Source organism: Lathamus discolor, chromosome 4 (assembly GCF_037157495.1).
Source record: "Lathamus discolor isolate bLatDis1 chromosome 4, bLatDis1.hap1, whole genome shotgun sequence".
Classification (NCBI taxonomy): domain Eukaryota; kingdom Metazoa; phylum Chordata; class Aves; order Psittaciformes; family Psittacidae; genus Lathamus; species Lathamus discolor.
In genome coordinates this window covers 20,577,437-20,604,392 of record NC_088887.1, presented here as the reverse complement: position 1 = coordinate 20,604,392, position 26,956 = coordinate 20,577,437, and the positions used below count along the sequence as shown (strand labels likewise).

At 42.8% G+C, this 26,956-nt stretch overlaps 3 protein-coding genes across 7 annotated transcripts; 1 reads left to right on the top strand and 2 right to left on the bottom strand.

Moving 5' to 3' along the window:
- Window positions 1–913: 913 nt before the first annotated feature.
- On the bottom strand, window positions 914–26,904 carry TXNL4B (thioredoxin like 4B). 5 transcript variants are annotated; one of them, XM_065676507.1, is made up of 5 exons: window positions 25,961–26,904; window positions 2,650–3,427; window positions 2,216–2,381; window positions 1,721–1,872; window positions 914–1,280 (listed from the first exon to the last, which is right to left on the bottom strand). In XM_065676507.1, the coding sequence occupies exons 3-5, from the start codon at window positions 2,345–2,347 to the stop codon at window positions 1,115–1,117; spliced, it is 450 nt and encodes a 149-aa protein (XP_065532579.1). In that variant the 5' UTR covers window positions 2,348–2,381; window positions 2,650–3,427; window positions 25,961–26,904; the 3' UTR covers window positions 914–1,114. The 5 variants fall into 5 exon arrangements, with proteins under 5 accessions (XP_065532579.1, XP_065532581.1, XP_065532580.1 ...); XM_065676509.1 differs by lacking the exon at window positions 25,961–26,904 and having other exon boundaries at window positions 2,637–3,416; XM_065676508.1 differs by lacking the exon at window positions 25,961–26,904 and having other exon boundaries at window positions 2,645–3,416.
- On the top strand, window positions 2,737–5,878 carry TRMT10C (tRNA methyltransferase 10C, mitochondrial RNase P subunit). Its single transcript, XM_065676502.1, has 2 exons — window positions 2,737–2,956; window positions 3,961–5,878. Exon 2 carries the CDS (start codon window positions 3,992–3,994, stop codon window positions 5,237–5,239), a length of 1,248 nt encoding a protein of 415 aa, XP_065532574.1. The 5' UTR covers window positions 2,737–2,956; window positions 3,961–3,991; the 3' UTR covers window positions 5,240–5,878.
- On the bottom strand, window positions 16,758–23,228 carry LOC136012721 (uncharacterized). The gene is made up of 4 exons (XM_065675789.1): window positions 23,037–23,228; window positions 20,866–20,962; window positions 19,917–20,507; window positions 16,758–18,966 (listed from the first exon to the last, which is right to left on the bottom strand). The coding sequence occupies exons 1-4, from the start codon at window positions 23,226–23,228 to the stop codon at window positions 18,794–18,796; spliced, it is 1,053 nt and encodes a 350-aa protein (XP_065531861.1). The 3' UTR covers window positions 16,758–18,793.
- Window positions 26,905–26,956: the final 52 nt, after the last annotated feature.

Here is a 26,956-nt window from a genome sequence, read left to right as displayed (position 1 = left end):
AAAGGACAAATCTGCAATACCAAAAGCACGTAAAGGATCTATTTCCTTCTCACTATATACCGTAGAGTGTTTAAAATCTTTCAAGAGCCTGAACATCCACCCTCCTTCTTGAAACATTTACTGATAAGTTGAACAATATTTCAGGGAACTGCATACTACCACCAACTAAAAAAAAAAAAAAAGAGCCAACTAAACCAGCGAGATCACTGGGCATGAGCTGCTATTGGGAACACAACACTAGCAACCTGCTGTTACCAAGCTGATACAAAATGACATAGCTGTTTTCCCTCAGCTGTTTAATTTTACACAGAGGTGGGAAATAAGAAACAGTTTTTAAGTGACCATACTCCAGGTTTGCAATTTATACAAACAGAAGGTCAAATAACCTTTAAAGTGAATGTAAACAAAATGGTTATTTTGAATTTCTAGTTTAATCCTGTGGGAAATGAAAGTACTCAGTGGCTGAAAAAGAGCTCTGATGGATGATAAAACCTCATCCTACCCCTTCAGTTCTCAGCCAGAAAACCCAAAATGTTGAACAGTAACATTGGGTATCAGAGAAAAGAGTGTGTAAACTTCTCTTTTGTGATTATATCCATTTCAGATTTCAGTCACCTCTAATCCTGTTGGAAAAAGCTTCTATCCCATTGTCCAGTAATGGGTAAAAGCCTAAAATTCCATTGAAAAGGCAGTCAGCTGAATGCTCTTGAGAGCAAGCAAAGCTTTTTAATAAATATAAGTTTACTGTTACCGTATCTGATTGAAAATGTACTAACTAGATAATTAATAGACTATGCGGCGGCTTAGTTCACTTAAAGCTGTACTGCAGATGCCATCATAGAGGATGCATACAATCTGCTTGTTTTGTAGGTGCTAGTCAGCATGCAACTCAAAGAATAGTCACTTGTGTGAGTTCTAAGCATGAATGTGTAGCTTTATTCACAAGAGAAGTATGAGGTGACAGAATGTCTATCTTCAGAACGAGACCAATATGATCTGTCAACATAAATACTCAAACTGTCCCACGGTGCCAGAGGTGGCTAAACAGGCTTGAAGAAAAAATGGGTTCTAAAACATTCACTGTTTCCAGAATTCTTTATCTCAGGTGAATCCACTAAATTCCTTGGTAGAGAAGGTCATATTTAGGAATGTTATTGGGATCAATGGGACTTCTCACAATGAGCTTTCCACGCATGGCACCACGGTAAACCACTTCAATCAGATCTATAAAGTCTTGCTTTGTTTTGAAGCTTCCTACAAATTTGGTATGATCTGGAGACCTAAATGTAAGCATAAGATAAAGGTAGAATTGTAATGCTAAAGTATTCAAAGAAAAAACACCTAACAACAAGAAAAGATGTAGAGTGGCATCAGGGGCTCTGATGTGGTCATTCTGAAAGAATGAACAGCACTGGTAATGGCATAGCCAAATCAGGGGTATACTGCCACCACTAAAGTCCAAAAAGGTGCAGTGTCATGCCCAAGGCTTTAACCATACTATATTTTACAGTCAGGCATATTTCACAGCTGTCATCTACTTAATGCACCAGCATTTGAAATTTGAAAATACATCTTTCTGGCTTCCTACAGAATTCTCAGTGCAGATGATAGTATTACAACATTACAATTTTCAAACGTTACCTTCCCCTGACGCAGTAATATACAGAAAGACTAATAATTCTGAAAGTTATAATAAATAATGCCTGGTAGGATAACATACCCATAATCAACCTTCATGTGTTGTCCATTGAAGAAAAATACAGTAGATGGAATATAACTGATGTCAAAATACCGGGTGTACACTGGAACCTTGTTCGCATCCACGAGGTAAATCACTGCCATTTTACTTAGGTCATGAGCTGTCTTTGCAAGCTGAAAAGAGTGAGAAAATTCGATGACAGGCTGAGACACAAGAGGAAAAGGGTGGCAAGCTTTACAAAACCCATTTCTCTTATGTCTTACCAGCTCAATCAGGGCTACAGTATCATCCCTTACCTACTTCAAGAACTTTGTACACCTGCTACAATAACATCAATGTTTTCTTAATTTTCAAATAGCTTTATGAATATAGTATTATTTCGTATTAGATTTGTTATGAAAATTTTCATGAGACTCCATATTAGCCAAAAGCAACATATCACAGTCACTTGTATGCAACAGTAAAGTTTTAACGAACTAGTAGAGTTAGAAAAAAAAAAGAAAAAATATCTCTTACAATATCATCGAGCTGCAGACAGACAGCATCGTTATCTCTTCCAAACCGGAGAACCAAAACCTTCTCAGCCACGATTTTTATTGCCTGATCCACTTCCCTCTTACAGGTCAATTTGGGCAGCACAAGACTCATCCCAACAGGCCACGGCTACAACCGAAAACCCTACCTGAAAGGAAAAAAATCCAAACCCAAACCAAACAAAAACCCCGTCAAAAATAAGTGAAACTTTTCTATGCTATTTTAAAAAGAGAAATTCCTCACCACCCCACCGGGCTAACAACCCCTCGGGCTCAGGCGTTCGCCTCACGTCCCAGCACAGCATGGCGGCTGGCCCCGGCCCTATACCCGGCCCCGCACCAGGGCCCGAAGGCTCCCCGCGGGCCCCTGTGCAGTCCTTCCCCGCCAGCCCCGGCCTTCCTACGGGATCACCGTACTCCGCAGGGCCCCGCGCTGTAGGAAAGAGGAGAGAGAACCGGAACCTCAGCGTGCAGCAGCGGAACGCCGAGGACAGCCAACAAGCATAGCTCCACGCCCGGAAGAAAATGCGCAAAGGACTAGGCCCTTCCCGCGCACGCGTAGGCTGTTCCCCGTGAGGTGAGCACGACATGGCGGAGTTTTCGGTGCTGATGTAAGGCCACCGTTAGCCGCGTCCGATCGCCACTTCCTTTCCTTCCTTCCCTCCCTTCCCACGCGGGACGAGACGGACGCCAGGCGACTGGAGCGCGGCCGCAGCTCTGGCAGGTGCGGGAACAGCCGCTGGAGGAGGAGGCCTCTCTCGCCACGTGTTTCTCGCCACAGAGGGTTAAGGGCGAGAGACCCGCGGGCCTGGGGTGCTTGAGGTACCCCGTCCTGCGCCCCGCGGGTGATCTTGGGAGCGCCCCTTCGCTTCCCTGGCCTGTCGGGCCGTGCTACCCAGCCCGGCTGTCCCTGGCGGGCGCGGGTCAGGCCTGCGGGCGCAGCATGGGGAGCGGGGCGCGCCGGGGAGTGCTGTGGTGCGGACGCGGTGCTTGGAGGTGTCGCCGAGCCTGTCGCGGTTCGATTCAGCTGTAGGCTGGTTTACGAGTCGTTACGGTTGTTTATTCTCCACCTCCTGGTTAACTGTCACTAAGATCAGGTCTGATTCGGCTCCTAGTGCGGTGTGAATGCCGGCACTGCCGGGAACAAGGGTCTCACAGGACGTACGAGTAGCGTTGGTGGTTTCAGTGACCCGCACTGTGGAAAAGCAGAGGAAAAACTTTAGCGCAAGTTTGCAAATAAAGCTTTTCCAAAATACAGTGGTAGAAGCTAAAATGTGATCTTCTGTGAGACAGGATTGTTCTAAAAAATGTTACAAAATGAAGCGCCTTGTCCATTTTCATAGTTTAGGTAAGAGGCTAGCACCTCTGACCTGTATAAATATATTTGTGGTCTCCATGCAGCATTTTGATTGTGAAGGGGGTTATTTGTCAGATGATACAGATAATTTAAATAGATCTCAGACAATACGTAAAGGTTGTTTGACCACATTTTGAATTGCAGTAAGTGTTGCTGTTACAAGCAGCAGAGCTGACTATGTCTATTTGCAGCAGTGCCACAGACGCTGTTTTTATGTAGAAAATGGTAGAAAAGTAATAGTGGAAGCAGGAGTTTCTGGTATTCCCCAAGAAGTTGCTGTCTCTCAGTCTTACTAAGGATGAAGATCTGTGTGTGGTGGTGCTTTTCCTGATTTCTGACAAGATTTTTCCCCTCTTACTGTTGTTTTGCAGATGACCATTTGAACACAGCACATGTGTAAATATGCAGTCTGCCAATATGCTTCTGAAAAAAATTATCAGAAGTTCTTTCCTCCCGTTTGCTGCACAACATGGGATGAAAAAGCATTTGTTTCCACTCAGTAGAACTCTGAGTTTATCACTTTGCCTGAAGCAGGACAATTCATGCAGTCCCTCAGAAAAACTAGATTTAGATGCGTGGAAGAAGGTAATGAAATCTGGGTTGCAAGAAGAAGTCAATGGGACGGTCTCTGAGTGTAAGGAGCCTGCCACTTTGTCTGCTGCACGTGAGACGCTGGAGATGTGGAGACTAGCTGGCAAATCAGTTCCAGAAAATATCACCGAAGAACAACTGAAAACCTTTATGGAATGTACTTCCAAGTCAGCTAAAAAGAAATATTTAAAATATTTGCATCTCAAAGAACTTCACAAGAAAAATGACAAAAGAAGGATGGAAGAGAAAAGGGAAAGGAAGCTAGAAGCACAAGAGCAAGCTTCAGAAACTGGTGTGACCAAGAAGAATTCATTCATATGTTTGTGGGCCAACTGTATGGACAAAGTATGCAACTGGAGGGCTGCACAGTCGATGGTCTTTGGCCAGCCACTAGTATTTGACATGTCCTTTGAAAAAGATATGTCTGTCCGAGAAGTGGCAAATACAGTGAGACAGATAGTACTGAGTGAAAGTACCAATCGAAGATCTATCGATCCGTTCCACATTCACTTCTGTAACTTCAAAGACAATAGCCTCTATCATAAGGAATTTATCAAGCATTACAGGGAGGCATGGGGCAAACTGCTTATCACTGTGACAGACCAGTGCTACACAGAAGTCTTTCCAAAGGAAAAGCTTATCTATCTGACTGCTGATTCTCCCAAAGTAATGAAAACATTTGATCACAATAAAATCTATATTGTGGGGTCAATGGTTGACAGGAACATAAAAACAGGGGTCTCTTTAGCACGAGCAAAGCGACTGGGGCTGGAGACTGCGGCTCTTCCGTTAGAGAAGTACTTGCTCTGGAATACTGGTGCCAAAAATCTCACACTGGATCAAATGATGCACATTTTATTAACCTTGAAAGACACCGGAGACTGGCAGAAGGCTCTCGAATTTGTTCCGAAAAGGAAATACTGTGGCTTTGTAAACAAGCCTGTACATGAACTGAAAAAAACCTTAAGCCTGATCAACACTCTTAAACTTGGAAAGAGGCAGGAAGAAGTACGAAAGCAGTTTGCAGAGAACTACTCAAAGAAGCAAATGCAGAAGTAGAATGATGGGGAAGAGAATGATTTTTGTTGGGTTTTTTGTTTTTTTTTTTTTAAACAGGCAAACTGTGCCCTCGAATGCTCTGATGATTTCTCAGGACTTCTGAAACTGTATTCAGCTCTTTATCTCTAAACATGCCTTTGGTTAAGTTTGAAAGGACTGTAGTTAGGATTTTTTATTTAATTACCTTGGTGTTCCAGCTGTTTAAATGTATTCACGTTTGAAATTCTGTAAGAGAAATTACATGATCTGTTCTAAAAAACTGCTTTGTACAAAGGATATCAGTCTGTTCAGCTGGACCGTGCTGGGCCAAAGGTGAATCAGAAGGTGGTTCTTCAGAGAATGTCTCAGTGCTCTGGGTTTGCAGTGGATAGAGGCTACTCACAGGCTAACCTTATTCTGAAAGGTTAGTGAAGACAGAAGACATTTTTCTCCATTACTTCCTGAAGCCTCTTTTGGTGTGCAGATGAATTCACTTTTGACAGCTGAACTAAAACAACTGAAACCCAGCATGAGTTTGGGAGTTGCACAGCTTGTTTCTGAGGGTTCTGTCTGGCACGAATGGTTCTGTCTCCCCCTGGTGAGGGGGAGTTAGTCAAATATCTTGACCCTACCCTAATAAAAAAAAAAAAAAAAGACGTACATTTGTGTAAGACTTTTATCCCCTGAGTGCCTGTTTTCAGTCCATGTTCAGATTTCCCAAAGCACTGAGCTTATGAGATGATAAACAGTCCTATTAGAAAATACCTAGAGGAGCAGAGAGCCTTTTAGTATTCCTCACAGCAGAAAGTGTGTTGATGGGTGTCTCTGTGAAGATCTGCATTTAGAATGCAGAGCTACAATGGGCATGCTGTTCAATACATTTCTTTGTGCTGTCTGTAGAATACAGAGGGTTGTTTTTTTTATGGGTGCTTAAATGTTTTTTGAATTAGTCTGAGTGCCCTGATGCTTGAAGTTAATGATAGCAGGTGGTGGGGATTGTCAGGAAAATCTGAGCAGTTTTGAAGAGTAGACCTGAAGTATACGAGAGGTTGGTGGTGATCCACTGCCTGTCTCACGTCTTGCTACACAGGGTTGTGAGGAGGGGGTGGAAGGCAGAGGACGTGCTACCCCAGTATTGCTCATCACCACCTGTTAAGCTCGGGGCCCTCTAGACACAGAGAGCCCCTGGCTTGGAGAAAGACCCACTTCCTTTGAGCTGTACATGGTTGAGTAGTATGCAAAGCTACACCCCGACTAGTGCTTCAGGTGCTGCTGAGGGCAGCCTCCCCACTTCCTGCAGAACCCTGGGTGCAAGGACAGGCCACCTTTCTCAGGCAGCCTGTTTTCCTCACAGGAAGAAGAGACAACATGGAGGCGTGCTGCTCGAGCGTGCCTTTTGTTACTTGCTATTTCTCCATAACTACAGCCACTCCTGATCTGTGAACAGATTAGTGCTCTGGGGAGGAGGAAAACGCCACCATCGCTCACTGCAGCTCATGCTGTTTTCAGACCTTATCAACAGGAGTAAGGCTGGTATTGGTTTGATAGAAGACATCTGGCCCTCTGGTTGCATGCCTGCCTTATACTGAGAATCCCGTGGCCCTGTCCATCTATAAGTCTCTATATAGTTAAATACTGACTTGGAGAAATCTCCAGAACTTGCCAACAAAGTTTAAGTTAACAAGCAGGTATTCTTTATTGCAGCACCGGAAGACATGGGGGATTGCTCCTCCTAGCATGTGTCTGCTGAAGTGCTAAGCAATTGGTCCTTATATAGTCATTAAGCATACATATTATGTACATGCATATTCATGAGGTTACTTATATATTACATCATTCTCCTAGAAAGTTTCTCCCACATGCACACAAAAATGTGGTAGTGGTCTTTTGGGGTTGTTTACTTCTTCAAACAATATTCATCACTTGGCTGTTCCTTGAACTCATGTCCTGGCAGCCTTTGAAGCACACACAGTAGATGAATGCTTACGCCAGCTTAATTAGTTTAGTAACACCACTGACATAATTGTATGATTTCTCCCTGTCCTTCTACTTACCAGTTAACTCAGATACAACTCATCCTGAACATCTGCTAGTTTCAGATTATCTATACATTCTGTTTTGCTTACCATAAATTTCTTACAAGGTCCTAGAACTACGTCAGCTACGGTCATTTATCTTACACAAGGATGATCACTAAGCAGAACTAATTTACTTACTTATAATAGATTTTATTTCAGCCTATATTTCTCTATTTCAATACCCCTTTTTTCTATTCCTTTGCAAATTCCTTTGCAAAAGTTTCTTAAATCGTTCCGTTATGTTCTAGGTTTTTTCTAAAATATTCTCCAGTTTCTATCTGATGTTTAACTGTTCTCTTAGTTTATTACTGATTATTTGCAATACCAAAAGGAACACTGGACCATTACACATGTAATCAAACCCATTCCTATTATTACTAATACAGTTAAAAAACAACTGTCTCAACCAGGAGAGACTGGGTACCCATGATGTTAATTTTTCCCATATTTCCTCAAATCTCTACAAGGTGTCATCCTGCACCACCTTATGAAATATTTTCACTGATTACAGAACAAACTCCTCCTTGAGATGCTAACAGTGTACCTAATGCCACTCAATTTTGGAGTGCTACTTTAGACAGGCTGGTGAGACAAGGGGGGCACAAAATCACAAAATGGAATATAGAAACCTTTAGAATTAGTTTTAAGTAATGTTAAGTTTCATGGCTTTGTAACAGTAGCAATGGAAAATTACTGAGGTGCATGATACATAGAAAAAAAAATAGAGTGCAGCTAGAGAACATACTGAGAATTCTTGTACAAGATAAATCATAGAATCATAGAATCATAGAATAGTTAGGGTTGGAAAGGACCTCAAGATCATCTAGTTCCAACCCCCCTGTCATGGACAGGGACATCTCACACTAAACCATGTCACCCAAGGCTTCATCCAACCTGGCCTTGAACACCGCCAGGGATGGAGCACTCACAACCTCCCTGGGCAACCCATTCCAGTGTCTCACCACCCTAACAGGAAAGAATTTCCTCCTTATATCCAATTTAAACTTCCCCTGTTTTAACCCGTTACCCCTTGTCCTGTCACTACAGTCCCCGATGAAGAGTCCCTCCCCAGCATCCCTATAGGCCACCTTCAGGTACTGGAAGGCTGCTATTAGGTCCCCACGCAGCCTTCTCTTCTCCAGGCTGAACAGCCCCAACTTCCTCAGCCTGTCGTTATAATTGACATAGTTTTAAGAAGAACAGGACACAGGGATAAGGAGTATCTGGGAATGGCAGGTGTCCAGGATGGGCTACAGTTAAACTAACTGATAAGTAGGAGGATCACAGAATCACAGAATCCCAAGGGTTGGAAGGGACCTCAAAAGATCATCTAGTCCAACCCCCCTGCAAGAGCAGGGTAACCTACAGTACATCACACAGGAACTTGTCCAGGCGGGCCTTGAATATCTCCAGTGTAGGAGACTCCACAACCCCCCTGGGCAACCTGTTCCAGTGCTCTGTCACTCTTACAGTAAAGAAGTTCTTCCTGATGTTAATGTGGAACTTCCTATGCTCCAGTTTACACCCATTGCCCCTTGTCCTATCACTGGATATCACTGAAAAAAGCCTAGCTCCACCATCCTGACACCTACCCTTCACATATTTGTAAACATTGATGAGGTCACCCCTCAGTCTCCTCTTTTGCAAGCTAAAGAGACCCAGCTCCCTAAGCCTCTCCTCATAAGGGAGATGTTCCACTCCCTTAATCATCTTTGTGGCTCTGCGCTGGACTCCTTCAAGCAATTCCCTGTCCTTCTTGAACAGAGAGGCCCAGAACTGGACGCAATATTCCAGATGCGGCCTCACCAAGGCTGAGTAGAGGGGGAGGAGAACCTCTCTTGACCTACTAACCACTCCCTTTCTAATGCACCCTAAGATGCCATTTGCCTTCTTGGCCACAAGAGCACATTGCTGGCTCATGGTCATCCTCCTATCCACCAGGACCCCCAGGTCCCTTTCCCCTTCGCTACTTTCCAGCAGGTCACCCCCCAACCTGTACTGGTACATGGGGTTGTTCTTCCCCAGATGCAAGACTCTACACTTGCCCTTGTTAAATTTCATCAAGTTTCTCCCCGCCCAACTCTCCAGCCTGTCCAGGTCTCGCTGAATGGCAGCACAGTCCTCTGGTGTGTCAGCCACTCCTCCCAGTTCTGTGTCATCAGCAAACTTGCTGAGGGTGCACTCAGTTCCCTCATCCAGGTCATTGATGAAAATATTAAACAGCACCGGTCCCAGCACCGACCCCTGAGGAACTCCACTAGTCACAGACCTCCAGCTAGATTCTGCGCCATTGACCACAACTCTCTGCCTTCTTCCTTTCAACCAGTTCTCGATCCACCTCACTACTTGATCGTCAAGCCCACACTTCTTTAGCTTATCTATGAGGATGCTGTGGGAGACAGTATCAAATGCCTTACTGAAATCAAGAAAAACTACATCTACCGCTCTACCATCATCCCTCCACCTAGTCACTTCCTCATAGAAGGCTATAAGGTTGGTCATACATGACTTCCCCCTCATAAAACCATGTTGGCTGTTCTTAATGGCCCCCTCATCCTTGATATGCCTAGTGATGGAGTCAAGAATAAGTTGTTCCATCATCTTTCCAGGGATGGAGGTAAGGCTGACCGGTCTATAATTACCCGGGTCCTCCTTCTTGCCCTTCTTATAGATTGGTGTGACCTTTGCCATCCGCCAATCCTCAGGCACCTCGCCCGTTTCCCACGACTTACCAAAGATGATGGAAAGTGGCCTAGCAATGACCTCCGCCAGCTCCCTCAGCACCCGTGGGTGCATTCCATCCGGACCCATCGATTTACAGATGTCCAGTTTGCATAGCTGATCCCTAACCCAATCCTCATCTACCAAAGCAAACTCCTCCTTTGTCCTGACTCCTTCTGGGGCTATAGAAATCCGGGGCCCTCGGGGAGAGTCTGCAGGAGGATTATTATATCTCTGGTGCTAAGGAACCAATTAAACTGGTATGAGCATCTACTGCGTGTGCTACAAAGGCTGCCAGAAGTGATGAAGACTGTTGGAAGAAGTAAACGACCCTCAGAGACCACCACCACAATTTTGTACGCATGCGGGGAACTTTCTGGAAAATGATGTAATCCATACGTAGCCTCATGAATATGTATGTATGCCCAGTGGCTACATAAGGACAGCTTGTGTAGCAATAGGGGAAACACATGTTAGGAGGAGCTATCCCCCTTGTCTCCCAGCACCACAATAAAGAATACCTGCTTGTCAGCTTGAAAACTTGTTGGCAAGTTCGTTCCTGGAGTTTTCTCCGAATCACTGGTTATTTCTTCTTGTAATGCTAGAATAGCATCAGCAGTTCGATTTTCCATTTCCTCAATTGCAGCTGAGATATTTACAATCACTTTCTCTAATCCACTAACACCTACAGATGGAATAAGCCATCTAACAAAAAAAAAAAAAAAAAAAAAATAAAAAGCAAGCAGTGTTTCGCTCTGGTATGGGACTATATCCTTGTTTGATTCTTTTATTAAAACTACGAACCCAGGTTCCAGAGGGATGAATGTCAATTACTGTAAAGCTGGGAATCACTACTCCTAGTGTGCATGGTCCTTTCCAGTTAGGAGGCAAAGCCTTTTAGGCATTTTCTCCACGTAACCAATACCACCCTTTTCCTTCAGGTACATTCCAATAACCAGTTAAAGGTTTTCAAAGATGAAGTTGTAATGCCCACCTGCAATATGGTAATTTCTACTGACATGTTGCTTTGTGGTCACATTTAACTTCTGACATATTCAAGGCTTGAATCCTTAAAACCTATAAATTTGTATGGCTGTTATCGGTATAAACAGGATCTTGCCACAACCTATTCCAATTTGTCTTAAAGGGCATAAAGAAGCCAGTTAAAGGAATACCCGGTCTCTCTCCTGATTTAGGTAGCTGAGTACAGATCCAACAATCATTCTTGTTTAAGACACTGGTAACATTTTGTATCAATCTCAGATACAGATTTTGATTCCATGCTTCTACACCTATTATTATACAAGTCCAAATTAGGATAGACGTAGTCTCGTGTGGGTCCTGAACACTCGATGCACCATACTTTTTCTCAGTTCTGGTGTTTTTCTGGCTCTGGCTCCTTCTTAATTCTTGAGTAATGTATCCAAGCAGGTTGCTCTTTTATCTTGATTGCAGTGATCTATTCTGCTTTTCCTTAAGAGGATTACCTGTAAAGTTCTTAATATAAAGCCAATTTCCTGTCTTAAAAGGATGAATAGGATAATCTAAACCTCTGGCCCTGGTCCCTAACACTGCCATTTATTTTTTCTAACTGTTTTCCTAAGTTTACTGAGAACTGTTGAAGGTATCCTTCTCCTACTTCTTCAAGGCTCTCCCCTTTAAACTGAGATTGGTATGGCCTTCCATATAGAATCTCAAATAGGCTAATTCATTCCTTTGACCGAGGTTTTGTTCTGATTCTTAATAACGCCAATGGTAATCCTTGATACCAATATAATTTAGTCTCTTGACAAATCTTCCCAAGCTGTTGTTTAATTAAGTGATTCATTTTTTCCACTTACCCACTGGCCTGAGGCCTATATGGGACATGTAATTGCCAATCCATTTCCAATTTCTTGATGATATCTTTTTGCACTGAAATGTGTACCGCGGTCAGAGGAAATAGTTGCTGGTACCCCCAAAATGAGATATTTCATTTAATAGCACCTCAATCACTTGTTTTGCATTATTTGCCCTGCAAGGGAACGCTTCTGGCCACCCTAAAAAAGTATCTGTCAATACCAACAAATATCAATAACCTCCTTTTCTAGGTAATTCAGAAAAATCTGTTTGCCACTGTTGTCCTGGATAATTCCCTTTTCCAATTGTCCCTACCTGATTCCTATTTTCAGTCTTAAGATTATATTTCAGACATAGTTGACATTATTTTGTCACTAATTGCACTATGGTACAGAAATTTCTTCCTATGATCTGTTTGTTTAATTGTTTATACAAGGCATTACTTCCACAATGAATTTTGTTATGCTCTTCTTGTATGAACTTCCATAATTAATTATAGGGGATCACTACTCGCCCATCAGGTATTTTTATCCAATCCTTTTCATTTTCCTGTCCTTCTAAGTCTTCAATTAGTTTCATATCTCCTTTAGAGTACCTAGGTTTATTTTGCTCAATTACCAGTTTACCGTCGGAAATTAAGGACATCACCTCAACTCTTTCTGTTTCTGCCGCCTGTTTAGCCTCACAATCAGCCAAATTATTTACAATCTCTTGATCAGAGTTATCTTTTTGATGTCCTTTCTAATGTATGATAGCCACTTCATTAGGTCATTGTACAGCTTCTAACAATAGTAGAATTTCCGTTGCATGTTTGTCTTCCCTGGGTATTTGAAAGTCCTCGTTCTTTCCAAATTGCTTCATGTGCACGAACTACACCAAAGGCATATTTGGAATCAGTCAATATGTTTATCCATTTGTCCTTTGCCAACTCCAAGGCTCTAAGTCAGGACTATTATTTCTGTGTTTTGTGCTGAGGTGTTAGAGGGTAATAGTTTAGCTCCCCTAACTTTTGAAGTTGTAGTTATGATGTATCCTGCTTGTCGTTTACTGTCGTTAACAAAGCTGCTGCCATCGGTGAAGCAGGAATCTGCACCCTCCAGAGGTTCCTCCTTCAGGTCTGGTCAGCTCGAGTATACTGTCTCTATAGTGGCCAAGCAATCATAAACCAGCTGTTCGGTGGGAGTTTCCTGAAGGAAAGATGCTGGATTCACAACATTACTGACCACAATTTCCACATCATCCAGTTCTACCAGGATGGCCTGATATTTCAAGAAACGCAATGACAATAGCCAATGAGTACCTTTTTCTTCTAGGACTGTTGATATCATGTGTGGCACTAACACGGTGATCTTTTGTCCCAGTGTAAATTTTCAGGCCTCTTGGACGTTTAAGATAACTGCTGCCACTGCTCTCAAGCATCCAGGTCAGCTTTAACTTGGTTCATCCAGCTGTTTTGAAAAATAGGCCACTGCTCTTTTATAAGGTCCCAAATTTTAAGCCAAAACCCCCAAGGCTATTCCGTGTTTCTCACAGGAATATAGCCGAAAGTGTTTGGTTATGTCCAGGAGCCCCAGAGCTGGAGCTCTCCTGAGTTCTGTCTTTAAACTTTTAAACACCTCTTCAGCTTGATCTGTCCATTTTTAGAAACCTTGGATTTTTTTTAGCAGCTCATATAAGGGTCTTATCAGAACACCATAATCATGGATCCAGAGTCAACACCACCCTGTTATTCCCAGAAATGTCCGGAGATCTTTAACTGTGGATGGTCGTGGTGTTTGACAGATTGTTTCCTTCCGAGCTGCTCCAAATTCTCTTGTCCTCCTGTTATTTCATATTCTAAATAAGATACTCAAGTTCAAATTAGTTGAACCTTCGATTTAGATACCCAATATCCATTTAGTCCTAGAAAGTTTAACAATTCTACAGTCCATTGAACACATTCTTTCTTAGTTTCAGTAGCAATTAACAAGTCGTCAACATATTGTAGTAAAGTGCCTGTCTGGGTGGGTGCTTCCCAGAATTCTAATTCTCCTGCCAACTGATTTCCAGAAATGGTTGGACTGTTTTTATATTCCTGAGGTAACACTGTTCAAGTGAGCTGCATCCTCCTTCCTGTTTCAGGGTTTTGCCATTCGAAAGCCAATAAATTTTGATTTTCTTTGGCCGGGGCAGACAAAAAAATGCATCCTTTAAGTCCAGAAAGGTAGACCACTTCTGATTATTATTCAATTTAGTCAATAAGGCATATGGATTAGCTACAACAGGACAAATATCCTCCACAATTTTGTTGATTGCTCTGAGATCTTGATCTAATCTGTAACTTTTCCATCAGATTTCTTTACTGGGAAGATAGGAGTATTATATTCCAATTCATATTCAATTAATAATCTATATTTTGAAAAATTATCAATGATTTCTTTGATTTCCTTTTGATCCTCCAATTTTAAGGGATATTGTGTTATTCTAATTGGGCAGGCCCCCCTTTTTATTTCCACTTCAACAGGCAAAGCAATTTTTCACCTTACCTGGAACTTCAGATGGGCATACTCCCAGATATACCTGATTAAGGATTTCTTCTATTTCAGGGAGGTCCTCCTGTTTGCTTTTCTGTTGAATTAAATATAAACTCAAAACTGCAATTAATTGATCATTTTTAACTCTTGATTCCATTCTGCCTTCTTTAAGTGTTGCTTCTCACCCTAATAAAGACCTTTTTTGAGAATTTGGCATGTATAAAAATTTATGCGTTCCTATTTGTTTTCCCAGTTTATACTTTAAAGGTTTCAGAAAGAATGCCCTTTTTTTTTTCCCCCTTGGTGGCCAGTAGCTCCCACAACTGTAAGAAATTCCTTTCCCTCTGACTTAACACCGAATATTTTGCTCCTGTATCCACTAAAAATTCCATTTCATTCCCTCTAGTCCCTAGCTTTAATTTAACCAGTGGCTCTCCTAGGATAGATTCCCCAGGTCCCCGTCAGCTAGTTCTAACTCAGTCACTGGAGCCACCTTGTGGGTATTCCTTTTAGGGCAGTCTCACTTCCAACATACAGATTCCTTACACTATGCACACTGATCCGGTCCCACAGGAGAAGAATTCACTCTTTCACCTCTGCCTCGTTCTCTCACATTAGTCCCTTCACCAGTTTCCACTTGTCCCAAAGCAGCCACCGTAGCCATGGCTATAGCAAGACGCAGCTTTTTCTTTACCTGTTCCCAATTCCTATATGCTCTCCATGCTTCTTCCTTTATTTCTGTTTGTATTTATTCGATAAATTCTTAATCTCCTCGGGACTCTAGTATGTCAGTATGTCTGTTCTTACTTGTCCGTTTGCCCTAGTAATCATTTTACATTTAAACACAGGAGCTGCATGAGCTCCATTTTTTTGGGTGTGGTTTTTTTGGGTTTTTTTCAGTTGCTCACCCTGCTCTGCAGCAGCTGCAGATGCCTGCCTCTGCAACAGCACTTCTGTTTTAACCCTTTCTTAACTCTGAACATGAATCTGCTGCTTGTTGCCAGTGTCAGCAACTTAGAATCATAGAATAGTTAGGGTTGGAAAGGACCTCAAGATCATCTAGTTCCAACCCCCTGTCATGGACAGGGACATCTCACACTAAACCATGTCACCCAAGGCTTCATCCAACCTGGCCTTGAACACCGCCAGTGATGGAGCACTCACAACCTCCCTGGGCAACCCATTCCAGTGTCTCACCACCCTAACAGGAAAGAATTTCCTCCTTATATCCAATTTAAACTTCCCCCGTTTAAGTTTTAACCCGTTACCCCTTGTCCTGTCACTACAGTCCCTGACAAACAGTCCATCCCCAGCATCCCTATAGGCCCCCTTCAGATACTGGAAGGCTGCTATTAGGTCCCCACGCAGCCTTCTCTTCTCCAGGCTGAACAGCCCCAACTTCCTCAGCCTGTCTTCATACGGGAGGTGCTCCAGTCCCCTGATCATCCTCGTGGCCCTCCTCTGGACTTGTTCAGCAGTTCCATGTCCCTTTTATGTCGAGGACACCAGAACTGCACACAATACTCCAGGTGAGGTCTCACAAGAGCAGAGTAGAGGGGCAGGATCACCCTCTTCGACCTGCTGGCCATGCTCCTTTTGATGCAGCCTAGGATACGGTTGGCTTTCTGGGCTGCGAGCGCACACTGCCGGCTCATGTTCATTTTCTCATCGACCAGCACCCCCAAGTCCTTCTCTGCAGGGCCGCTCTGAATCTCTTCTTCCTCCTTATCAATATCAGATAGGACAGATGCAGAGGGTGTTCCTCTCGAAGGTACCTGTGATACGTAATTCTCCAACCTATCTTCCTGGTTAGTCTGGTTTTTTAACTTTAAACATCTTTCCCCACTATCACAGGCTGAACAACATCTCTCCAGCTTAGTTTTCTGTTTTCCCCTGTCCTTTTCCAAAGCCAAAATTAAGGGATCTGGCAGAGCTGTATTAATTTTGCTTTCCATCTGCCACTCCAGGTGGTTTCTTAAAGTGAAAAACATACCTGCATACATCACTCCATCCCATTTTCCTTATCGCCTTAAGAACAACATCCATTGTAACAATGTATTATAGTTCAGAGTTACATTTTTAGGCCATTTTTCCTGATCTTCTGAAGTATATAAAGGCCACCATTGATTACAGTATTTTATCAGTTTTCTTGTTTACCAAGCTCCCAGGAGACCCTCCCAGTTCTTTCCAATGTACCAAAATACACCCTAAAGGACTCTTTTTCAAGATTTCTCCACTCTGTTGATTTCCCATGATTAATTTCACATTCACACACACTAGTGATACGCGGATTGACTCCACAACTTGTTAAAGTTGTAAAGGAGGTATGCTTTTTATTCAGCACTGAGGTGCATGGGGATAGCTCCTCCAAAGTATGCACACCCAGGGTCGTTTTTCCCTTTACATTTATTCTTTTAAGGTATACATATGCATTAGATTACTGATACCCCTATACATATTTAGTATCTATCCCTGCTTCGTATTATAATGAGCTAGAAGGTCCTTTGCGCCTGCGCAGTGCGCCCCTCTGGTCTTTTGGGGGTCAGGGGGTCTCAAGATGAAGTAAATGAGTCTTCCTCCTGTGGGCAGGGGTCTTCAAGATGAAGTAAATGAGTCTTCCTCTTCTTAAACTTTTCACCTTTTAATCTTCATGCATGGCCTTAGGGTTTGGTCAGTACCCCAGCCATAAACCATCTGCTTCTCTCCCTTATCAATAGACTCAGGCATCTGCTTTTCCTTATCAATAGTTGCTTATCAGTAGAACCAGGCCTCTGCTTCCCCCCCTTATCAGTAGTTTGCGCCTTATTCTGCTTAGTAGGCATGATAGGCGTTTACAACAGACAATACTTTTGTTTAAGCAAGCGAATTCTTCTGACTCCTTTATACACTCCCCTGTATATTAGTCAGATTTCCCTGTATTATTCCCCTTGTACATTTGTTAACCCTGTATCAATCCCCCCTTTTCTATAAAGTAAGTAAATTCTTTTACTATATTATTTATGACAGAGCTATCCATGTTATTTCTATCGATTTATGAAGTTATTTCGATATACATTGTATTATGCAAGGTACAATCATTAAAAGGAGTAGTCCTATGGCTAAGATTAGAAGGTCTTGCTTAAATATTTCCTTGAACCATCCAGTAACTCCTAAGTTATTTAGCCATTCATCCAATCCACCTCCAACAATTTTAAGCTCTTGCATATTTTCTTGCAATTTCTGCAGCTTAGCATGAATTCATTCAGAATGGTCAGATAAGTTCATGCAGCACATACCTTCGAAATCCTCACAACCATGGCCCAATAATAAAAAAAATCAATTGCTGCTCGGTTTTGTAAAGATGCGTGTCTTACACTATCTGTGTCTGTGGCAAGTGAGGGTATCACATCTGAAGTTATATTTAATTGCTTAGCCGCCCAACATGCCAAACGACGTATACCTGCCAATGCTTTCCCCGCTGCTATATCTGGTACAAATAATGCCGCCAAAAACCTCACTGTGCGATTCCAGATTCTTAAAATGGAATCACAATTCGGGCCTAATTGCTCAATGGATTGTTTGTCTCTGTGGAGGCTGCCCTTCATGTCCTGGACTAAATGCCTTTTGGAGGCTGCAAACAGGGACAATTTACCTAGATAACATGGTCCTCCAAAGGGTTTGGAAGGGATTCCTGGCCATGCTCGGTCTCCACATATCAAGAAATATCCTGCAGGTAGAGTTTTGGGTATTTTATCGTTGTATCGTAATGTTGGAGATGATCCTGAGCAGTAAGCAGTTATATTATGATATCATGTCTTCCTATTTAGTTACACTGGTCTCAGGGACTTTGCTTGACCATGTATTAAAAGTTATACAGCTCTGATTAGTTCTGTCAGATCCCAAGAGCTGCATTGGGATAGTGGAACGATTTAATTTTTTTATTATTATACCCATTTGGGCTGATGCAACTGTCCAATTGGTCCCTTGAGCTCTCTTGACCATTGTGATTACTGTGGTAAGATCTAAAATTGAGTCATTCCTTACCCACCCTTGAAAATCAAAGGGGCTCAAGTATGGTATACCAATTAGGCACGTTTGGAAAGGATTTCCCACCTGTGCCAAAGTCAGACAGAAGTCAGTAACCTCAGCCTTGTTTGCCCATGTGAGCCAGACGTTTGTGTTTGACCCCAATATTGATGTTTCTTTTTCTATGGCTTGGACCATGGTATAGGTATAAAGGATTAATATCAATAACTGCTTCATTTTAACTATGCTACTTTATAATAATTAGGCCAAGCTTCATGTAATATGTGTAGCACTTGCACTACACTGTCCTTATCTCATATTCAGGTAATAAGTGATACTCGGATTTATATTCTGATTACAATTGCAACATTGTGTTGACACCTATGGATCACTCTATCTTTCGCGAGTTAGTTTTAATTTCAGTCTGTTATTATCACTTGATGTGATTTTCCAGGGAGCCTTTGGAGCCTTCTTGACTCAAGTATGATGAATCCAGACGTTTTGTTCTCTAATTTTGATAGCTGTGAAAGTTGTGAGTAGTACTTGGAACGGTCCTTTCCACCTTGGTTCGAGATCTTCTTCCCCTGTGGGTCTGAAAGATTTTATATACAACATAATCTCCAGGTTGTATATTATGTATAGGTCTATCCAGTCCTCTGTTTCGAGTTCCAGACACATATTTTTCAATTTTTCTGAGTTGTTTTCCTAACCCTATTATATAGTTATTCATAGTCTCTTCTCCCACTTGGAGAGACGTTCCCTGGTGGACTCCATATCGTCTTCCATACAGAATTTCGAAAGGGCTCAGCCCTTCTCGAGTTCTTGGTTTAGTTTGAGTTCTCAACAGAGCCAATGGAAGCGTCTGGGGCCAAGGTAGACTGGCCTCCTGACCTAATTTCGCAATTTGTTGTTTAATTAGATGGTTCATTTTCTCCACTTGACTGAGGGTGGTAGGGAGTATGAAGTTGCCAATCAATACCTAAATGTTTGTTAATTTGTTGTACCACTTTTGAAACAAAATGTGGTCCTCTGTCTGAAGGTATAGTGGCTGGAACTCCGTATCGTGGTATTATTTCCTGTAACAATATCTTTGTTACCTCTCAGGCCTGTGCGCTTCTAGTTGGAAAGGCTTCTGGCCAACCTGAAAGGGTGTCTGTTAGTACTGACAAATGTCTATAACCCCTTTTTCTTGGCAGTTCTGTGAAGTCAATTTGCCATTGTTGGCCTGGTCCATTACCACTGTCAGTCTGGCCTACTTTAAGTTTGGGAGTAATCTTGGGGTTTGTTTGAAGGCAAAGATCACATTGTTGAGTTACTTGTTGGATGGTAGCATATAAATTTCTAGCTATGATCTTGTTTATTAAGTATTTATATAAGGCATCCACTCCCCAATGTGTTTTCTGATGCTCATTTTTTATAAGGGCCCATAACAAAGAGGAAGGGACAATTATTTTCCCTTGCGGTGTGCGAGCCCATCCCTCTTTATTATTCCCTCCTGATCTGTGATTAATTTCGGATGTTCCTTATTGTAATTTGGCTTACCTTCTAAAGGAATGTTCCCATCAGAAATTAAGGCTCCTTCAATAATTACCTCTCTTTTTGCTGCTTCTTTTGCCTCTCTGTCCGCCAGCTCATTTCCTTCCTCTGAGCTCACCTTCTGGTGTACCTTGATGTGCATAACTGCCACCTTCTCAGATAGTTGGATCGCTTCCAACAGTCTCAATATTTCTTGTGCATGTTTAATGTTTTTCCCTTGAGAATTCAACAGTCCTCTTTCTTTCCAAATAGCTCCATGTGCATGCACAACTCCAAACACATATCTTGAGTCTGTATAGATGTTTATATTTTTCCCTTTTGCTAGTTCCAGAGCTCTAGTTAGAGCGATCACTTCCGCCTTTTGTGCGGAGGTGTTTATTGGTAGTGGTCCGGATTCTATTACTTCTCTGCAAGTGGTGATCGCATATCCAGCATGTCGTTTTCCACTGATGACATAGCTGCTTCCATCAGTAAACCAGGTTTCTGTGTCATCCAAAGGGGTATCTTTCAGGTGTGGATGGCTGGAATATGTGTCCTCAACGGTTTTCAGGCAATCATGATGTATAGGTTCTCCATCGTTTCCGCTGAGGAAAGAAGCTGGATTGACAATGTTAGTTGTTACTATTTCTATATCATCTTGTTCCACCATGATAGCTTAATATCTTAAAAACCTCTGATGGGAAACCCAATGCCCACCTTTTATCTCCAGTACTGCAGACACTGTATGGGACACCAGCACCATTATTTTCTGGCCCAGAGTGAATTTGCATGCTTCTTGGATATTTAGCACGATTGCCACTACGGCTCTAAGGCACCCAGGCCATCCTTTAGCCGTAGAATCCAATTGCTTAGAAAAATAAGCAACTGCCCACCAATATGGGCCCAAGTTCTGAGCTAGTATTCCCAAGGCAATACCCTGTCTCTCGTGAGAAAACAAAAAGAATGGTTTACACACGTCTGGAAGTCCTAGGGCCGGAGCTGACATAAGGGCATCCTTTAGTTGGTTGAAGGTCTGAGTAACTTCTTTTGTCCACTGAAGATCTCTGCTTCCATCAGCAATGAGTGCATATAGAGGCTTTACATGTAATCCATAGTTGTAAATCCACAGCCTACACCATCCTGTCATTCCCAGGAAGGTTCGTAGTTCTTTTATTGTCTGAGGCTTTGGGGTTTGGCATATTGTCTCTTCACGGTTCCGTCCCAAAGTTCGTTGTCCAGCACTTATCTCATAGCCCAGGTAAATTACTTTTTGTTTCACTATTTGGGCCTTTTTCTTGGATACCCTGTATCCCTGAAGTCCTAGAAAATTTAAAAGGCTTACTGTCCAGGCCACACAAGCTTCCTCTGGGTAGCGATTAAGATGTCATCTACATACTGTAATATTTTCCCTTCTTCAGATGGGGCCTCCTAGGATTCCAAATCTTTTGCTAGTTGTTCTCCAAACAGGGTGGGACTGTTTTTAAATCCCTGAGGCAGCACCATCCATGTGAGCTGAGTTCTGCACCCACTCCTAGGGTTTTCCCATTCAAATGCAAAAATTCTCTGGCTGGCTTCATGGTGAGGGAAGCAAAAGAAGGCATCTTTCAAATCTAAAACAGTAAACCAAGTTAGCTCTGGTGTCAGGCATGTTAACAGGGTATATGGATTTGCTACCACTGGGTAAAGATCCTCAGTTACTTTGTTGACAGCTTGTAAGTCCTGCACTATCCGGTATGTCCCGTCAGGTTTACGGACCCGTAAAACAGGGGTGTTGAAATCAGACTGGCACTCCTTTAATAGTCCCAGCTGCAAGAAGTTTTTAATTATCGGGCCGATTCCTTCCCTGTCTTCCTTTTTCAAAGGGTATTGTTTGACTGACTGACTGTTTTCCTTCCTTGAGCTTAATCTGTATCGGGGGTGCATTTTTGGCCTTTTCAGGTATGTTTGTAGCCCATACTCCTGGAAATACTTGGTCTAATACATCCTCTCTAATCTTTTCCCCTGTTTGATGTGTAATTAAAATTAAACTTAGCACTTCTATGTATTGTTGGTCATTTACCTTTAAGGTGATCTCGCCTTTATTGAAGGTGATGACTGCCCCCAACTGTTCTAATAAATCTCTCCCCAAGAGAGCCTTTGGGGAGTTGGGCATATATAAAAATTTATGAATGCCTCATTGTTTTCCTAATTGGTATTTTAATGTTTTGCAAAAATACACCTTTTCACTTTGGCCAGTTGCTCCTTTTACAGTAATATATTCACTCCCTAAGGGCATCAGGGCTTTATTTAAAACTGAGTATGTTGTGCCTGTGTGGACCAAAAATTCAACCTCTTTCTATTTATCCCCTAGCTTCATTATAACCAGTGGATCTGCTAGGGAAGATTCCCCGGTTCTCATCAGTCTTCTTTCACATGTGCGATCACCCTCCCCTTTTTTGTTTGCGCAGCAGTTTCTTTTATTTTCCAGACATTCACTCTTCCAGTGTACAAATTTCTTGCATAATGCACACTGATCTTTACCTGGTCGGGGCCCTTGTCTTTGTTCCCTTCTTCCCCCTTCTTCCACTACCGCCACTAATCTCCGCACTCCTTGTTTGTAACTTTCCTCCTGATTACTAAATACTCGCCATGCTTCATCCAAGAGGACTTCTAAATTTCTTCCCTCCATTGGTCACAATTTTTGAAGTTTTTTTGTAATATCCCCTATGGATTGTCCCAAAAAGAGAGATACTAATTGTTGTATTCCCAACTCTGAGCCCGGATCTAGTGGTGTATTATGGCGAACTGCTTCCCTCAATCGATCTAGGAATTTGGATGGTGATTCTAATGGGCCCTGCTTTACCTCGTACAAGACTGACCAATTTATAGTTTTGGGGATGGCCCTTTCTACCCCTTTAATAATCCATTCTTGGTATGCCTGCAATTTTTCTCACTCTGCTGATCGATTTGGGTCCCACTTAGGGTCTTGGAGCGGAAAAAACTCCTTTACATCTTGCTGCTTTACTCAATAGTAGTCCTTGGCTAAATTTCCTGCTGGTTTTAATATTGTTTCTCCGTTTCTGTCATTGCTTCTAGCAGCAACTGTATGTCATTCCAATCTGGATTATGTTGTTTCACTAGGAATTGCAAATGTTTTGTAACGCCTACAGGGTCGTTACGGTAATCCTTTGCAACCTTTTTGCATGTTTCCAGATCCAGGGTGGGAAAGGGTACTTTAATTAGCATCGTAGTTCCTTCGGGTCCTACTGCCTCTCTAAGAGGTGCCTGCAAGACAGGCTTCTGCCGGATTCGCGAGGAGACTGAACTCCCTGGAGGAGTAACAGCATCATCCGAATCCATATTCTCCCATCCTTTTGGTGGGGGTCTGAATATATCTATTAATTCCTGATCTGTATCTTGGTGAATTTTATCCTGTTTAGTGCACCTTTGACCAATATCGCACGATGAACAACATTGCTTGGGCTTGTTTCTATTTTCTCTCCTATCCCTTTCTAGGGCCAATACTAAGGGATCCTGGGGCGGTACCATTACACAGGCTCTGTGCCATTCTGGGTGGTTTCTGAGAGTGAAGAACATATCTGCATATGATATTTCATCCCACTTCCCCTCCCTTCTTAAAAATAACATTAGTTGTAACATAGTATTATAATCCAATGTCCCATTAAGTGGCCACTTCACCCTGTCTTCTAATTTATAGAGAGGCCACCATTGATTACAGAATTTAATCAGGGTTCTTTTATTTTCCATGCCCCTGGGGCCTGTAATTTCTTTCCAATGTACCAAAATACATCCTAAGGTGCTCTTTCTTAATATTTATTTACTTTGGTTTACTCCCATTTTACTTTCTCCCTTGTAACCACGTCTCCTCAAATTTTCTTTGCTAATTTTACAAACCCTTCCTCAGTTTTCCTTTTTAACTTCCCAGAAGTTCTCCGGAATTTTGTGGCTTTTCTCCACAAAGTAATCTTTTATTTCTGGTCCCAGGGAATAACCGATTGGATAACTATAATTTTCTACCTGCCAGTGTTTCGTAAGACACCCCGAGCAGTATCTGCCCCACCGGTACCCTGAGTGGCTATAAAAGTGGAATCTACACAAAAAGCACTGCCATAATATTCACGTGAAATGCCACCCGTCACATACAGTTACTCCCACAAGGCACACACTCCCACAGGGCACACACTCCCACAGGGCACACAGCCACAATATCCACGTGGAATGCCACCCATCACATACAGTTACACTCCCACAAGGAACATAGGGAATTCCCTTGCCCTTGTATTTCGTAAAGCTAACCACTGCGGGAGGGGTAGCCAGACCTTCCCCCAGTTTCTAAGCTGCTTAATGATTATATACAGACAAGACACAAGACAGAAAAACATGAACACTTCGTCCGTCTCCGGCTGCTCCCCTCGCGGAGACACGGAACCATGGATTAGGACTCCACACTCGCTTCGTAGCTATGCTACGTCTCAGTCACACAGAAACACAAACCCTTACACATGGGATCCCACACACTCACACTATGGTTCCGTTTACCCTTCTCCTGCTTCTTATGGTAGCAGGCCTGTCCTGGTTCCCAGAATCTGAGATGCAGCAGAGACCTGGTGGGTTCACCTACCCTTCACCTGCTTCCCTTAGCAGGTCCGTCCTGGCTCCCAAAACTTGGGAAGCAGCGAAAACCCAGGCTTGCCCGATCCGCCTTCAGGATCGCTCGTGGCTGCCCTATCGGTCTACGACCCCCTGCTTGCAAGCCCTACCTGCCAAGGGGAACGTCTCTGCATGCCTTACCAGCAGCCCTGGGCCATGCGTATGCCTTACAGGCCCCCTAAAGTACCTAAATTCCAAGCATACCATTTCTCCACAGCCTGCACAGGTTGTTGTCTGTCCCCACAGTGAGCAGACGAGAAGCGGAGCTCCTCCAGGCAAGTGGCCTGGAGTGCCTAGGATGTCCGCCCCTCATCCGATCCAGCGGCCGAACAGAGGCCTCCTGGCTGGCTCAACAAATTGATACACGGATTAACTCCACAACTTGTTAAAGTTGTAAAGGAGGTATGCTTTTCATTCAGCACTGAGGTGCATGGGGATAGCTCCTCCAAAGTATGCACACCCAGGGTCGTTTTTCCCTTTACATTTATTCTTTTAAGGTATACATATGCATTAGATTACTGATACCCCTATACATATTTAGTATCTATCCCCGCTTCGTATTATAATGAGCTAGAAGGTCCTTTGCGCCTGCGCAGTGCGCCCCTCTGGTCTTTTGGGGGTCAGGGGGTCTCAAGATGAAGTAAATGAGTCTTCCTCCTGTGGGCAGGGGTCTTCAAGATGAAGTAAATGAGTCTTCCTCTTCTTAAACTTTTCACCTTTTAATCTTCACGCATGGCCTTCGGTTTGGTCGGTACCCCAGCCATAAACTATCTGCTTCTCCCCCTTATCAATAGACTCAGGCATCTGCTTTTCCTTATCAATAGTTGCTTACCAGTAGAACCAGGCCTCTGCTTCCCCCCCTTATCAGTAGTTTGCGCCTTATTCTGCTTAGTAGGCATGATAGGCGTTTACAACAGACAATACTTTTGTTTAAGCAAGCGAATTCTTCTGACTCCTTTATACAATCCCCTGTATATTAGTCAGATTTCTCTGTATTATTCCCCTTGTACATTTTTTAACCCTGTATCACTAGGGATCTCAAAGACACACTCCACACAGTTACAATTCTTGAGACAGAGACTAAATTCAATCAAACAACAATTAATAACACAGTTACAACATCCTCTCACCAATACCAAAATCGTTACTACAACGAGCCACAAAATAAGTCAAATACCAGTAAAATCAAAAACCGCTTCAACAAGACAACCCCTGCATCTTGCAGGACCTAAACCACAAGACGCCCCCTGCATCTTGCAGGTGTATACCAAACGGCCGCTAGCAGCCGGGTATACACCTTTACCTACGAGATTTCCTACCTCAATTTATGGAAGGCTTCCAAACCTTGCGTACACTTACCAAACCAATTTAGTCTTTATGTAAGATGCCCCCCGCATCTTACAGACTATATAAAAGAATACCTTTCATAAAGAAGATTCTTGTCTGCTCCTGCAGCAATCCAAATGAGTTGAGGGGTCCCTCGGGGAGAAGTTCCCGAGGGCCCTAGGGAGTTCTGTCCTCAGCAGGTCCTGCAGCCTAGCAGAGAGAGTCCCATCCGGGGCGCCAAATTGATTCGGAGCAATCTCCAGGAACTCGCCAACAAAGTTTGGCAGTTAGTTGGCAGAACTCGAAACAAAGTTAACAAGCAGGTATTCTTTATTTCAGCACCGGAAGACATGGGGAATTGCTCCTCCTAGAGTGTCTCTGCCGAAGTGCTAAGCAATCCGTCCTCATATAGTCACTAAGCATACATATTCATTACCTATATGCATATTCATGATGTTACTTATATATTACAACATTCTCTTCCTAGAGTGTCTCTGCCGAAGTGCTAAGCAATCCGTCCTCATATAGTCACTAAGCATACATATTCATTACCTATATGCATATTCATGATGTTACTTATATATTACATCATTCTCCCAGAAAGTTTCTCCCGCATGCGCACAAAAATGTGGTAGTGGTCTTTAGTGGTCGGTTACTTCTTCGAACAATCTTCATCACCTGGCCGTTCCTCGAACTTTCGTCCTGGCAGCCCCTGAAGCATGCGTAGTAGATAAATGCTTATGTCAGCTTTATTAGTTTAGTAATACCACTGACATAATTGAATGATTTCTCCCCATCCTTCTGCTTATCAGTTAACTCAGATACAACTCATCCTAAACATCTGCTAGTTTGTTTTGCTTACCATAAATTTTGTGCAAGGTTACAAAGTCCTAGAACTACATCAACTACGATCATTTATCTCGTACAAGGATGATCACTAAGCAGAACTAATTTACTTACTTATATTTCATATAATTATATTTCTCTATTTCAATACCCGTTTAATTCAGTCTCAACAGGCGCTGTACCCGCGACCGCAGCTGGCCTACACGAGAGACACACATCACAGCAACACCACCTACCACCCTCCT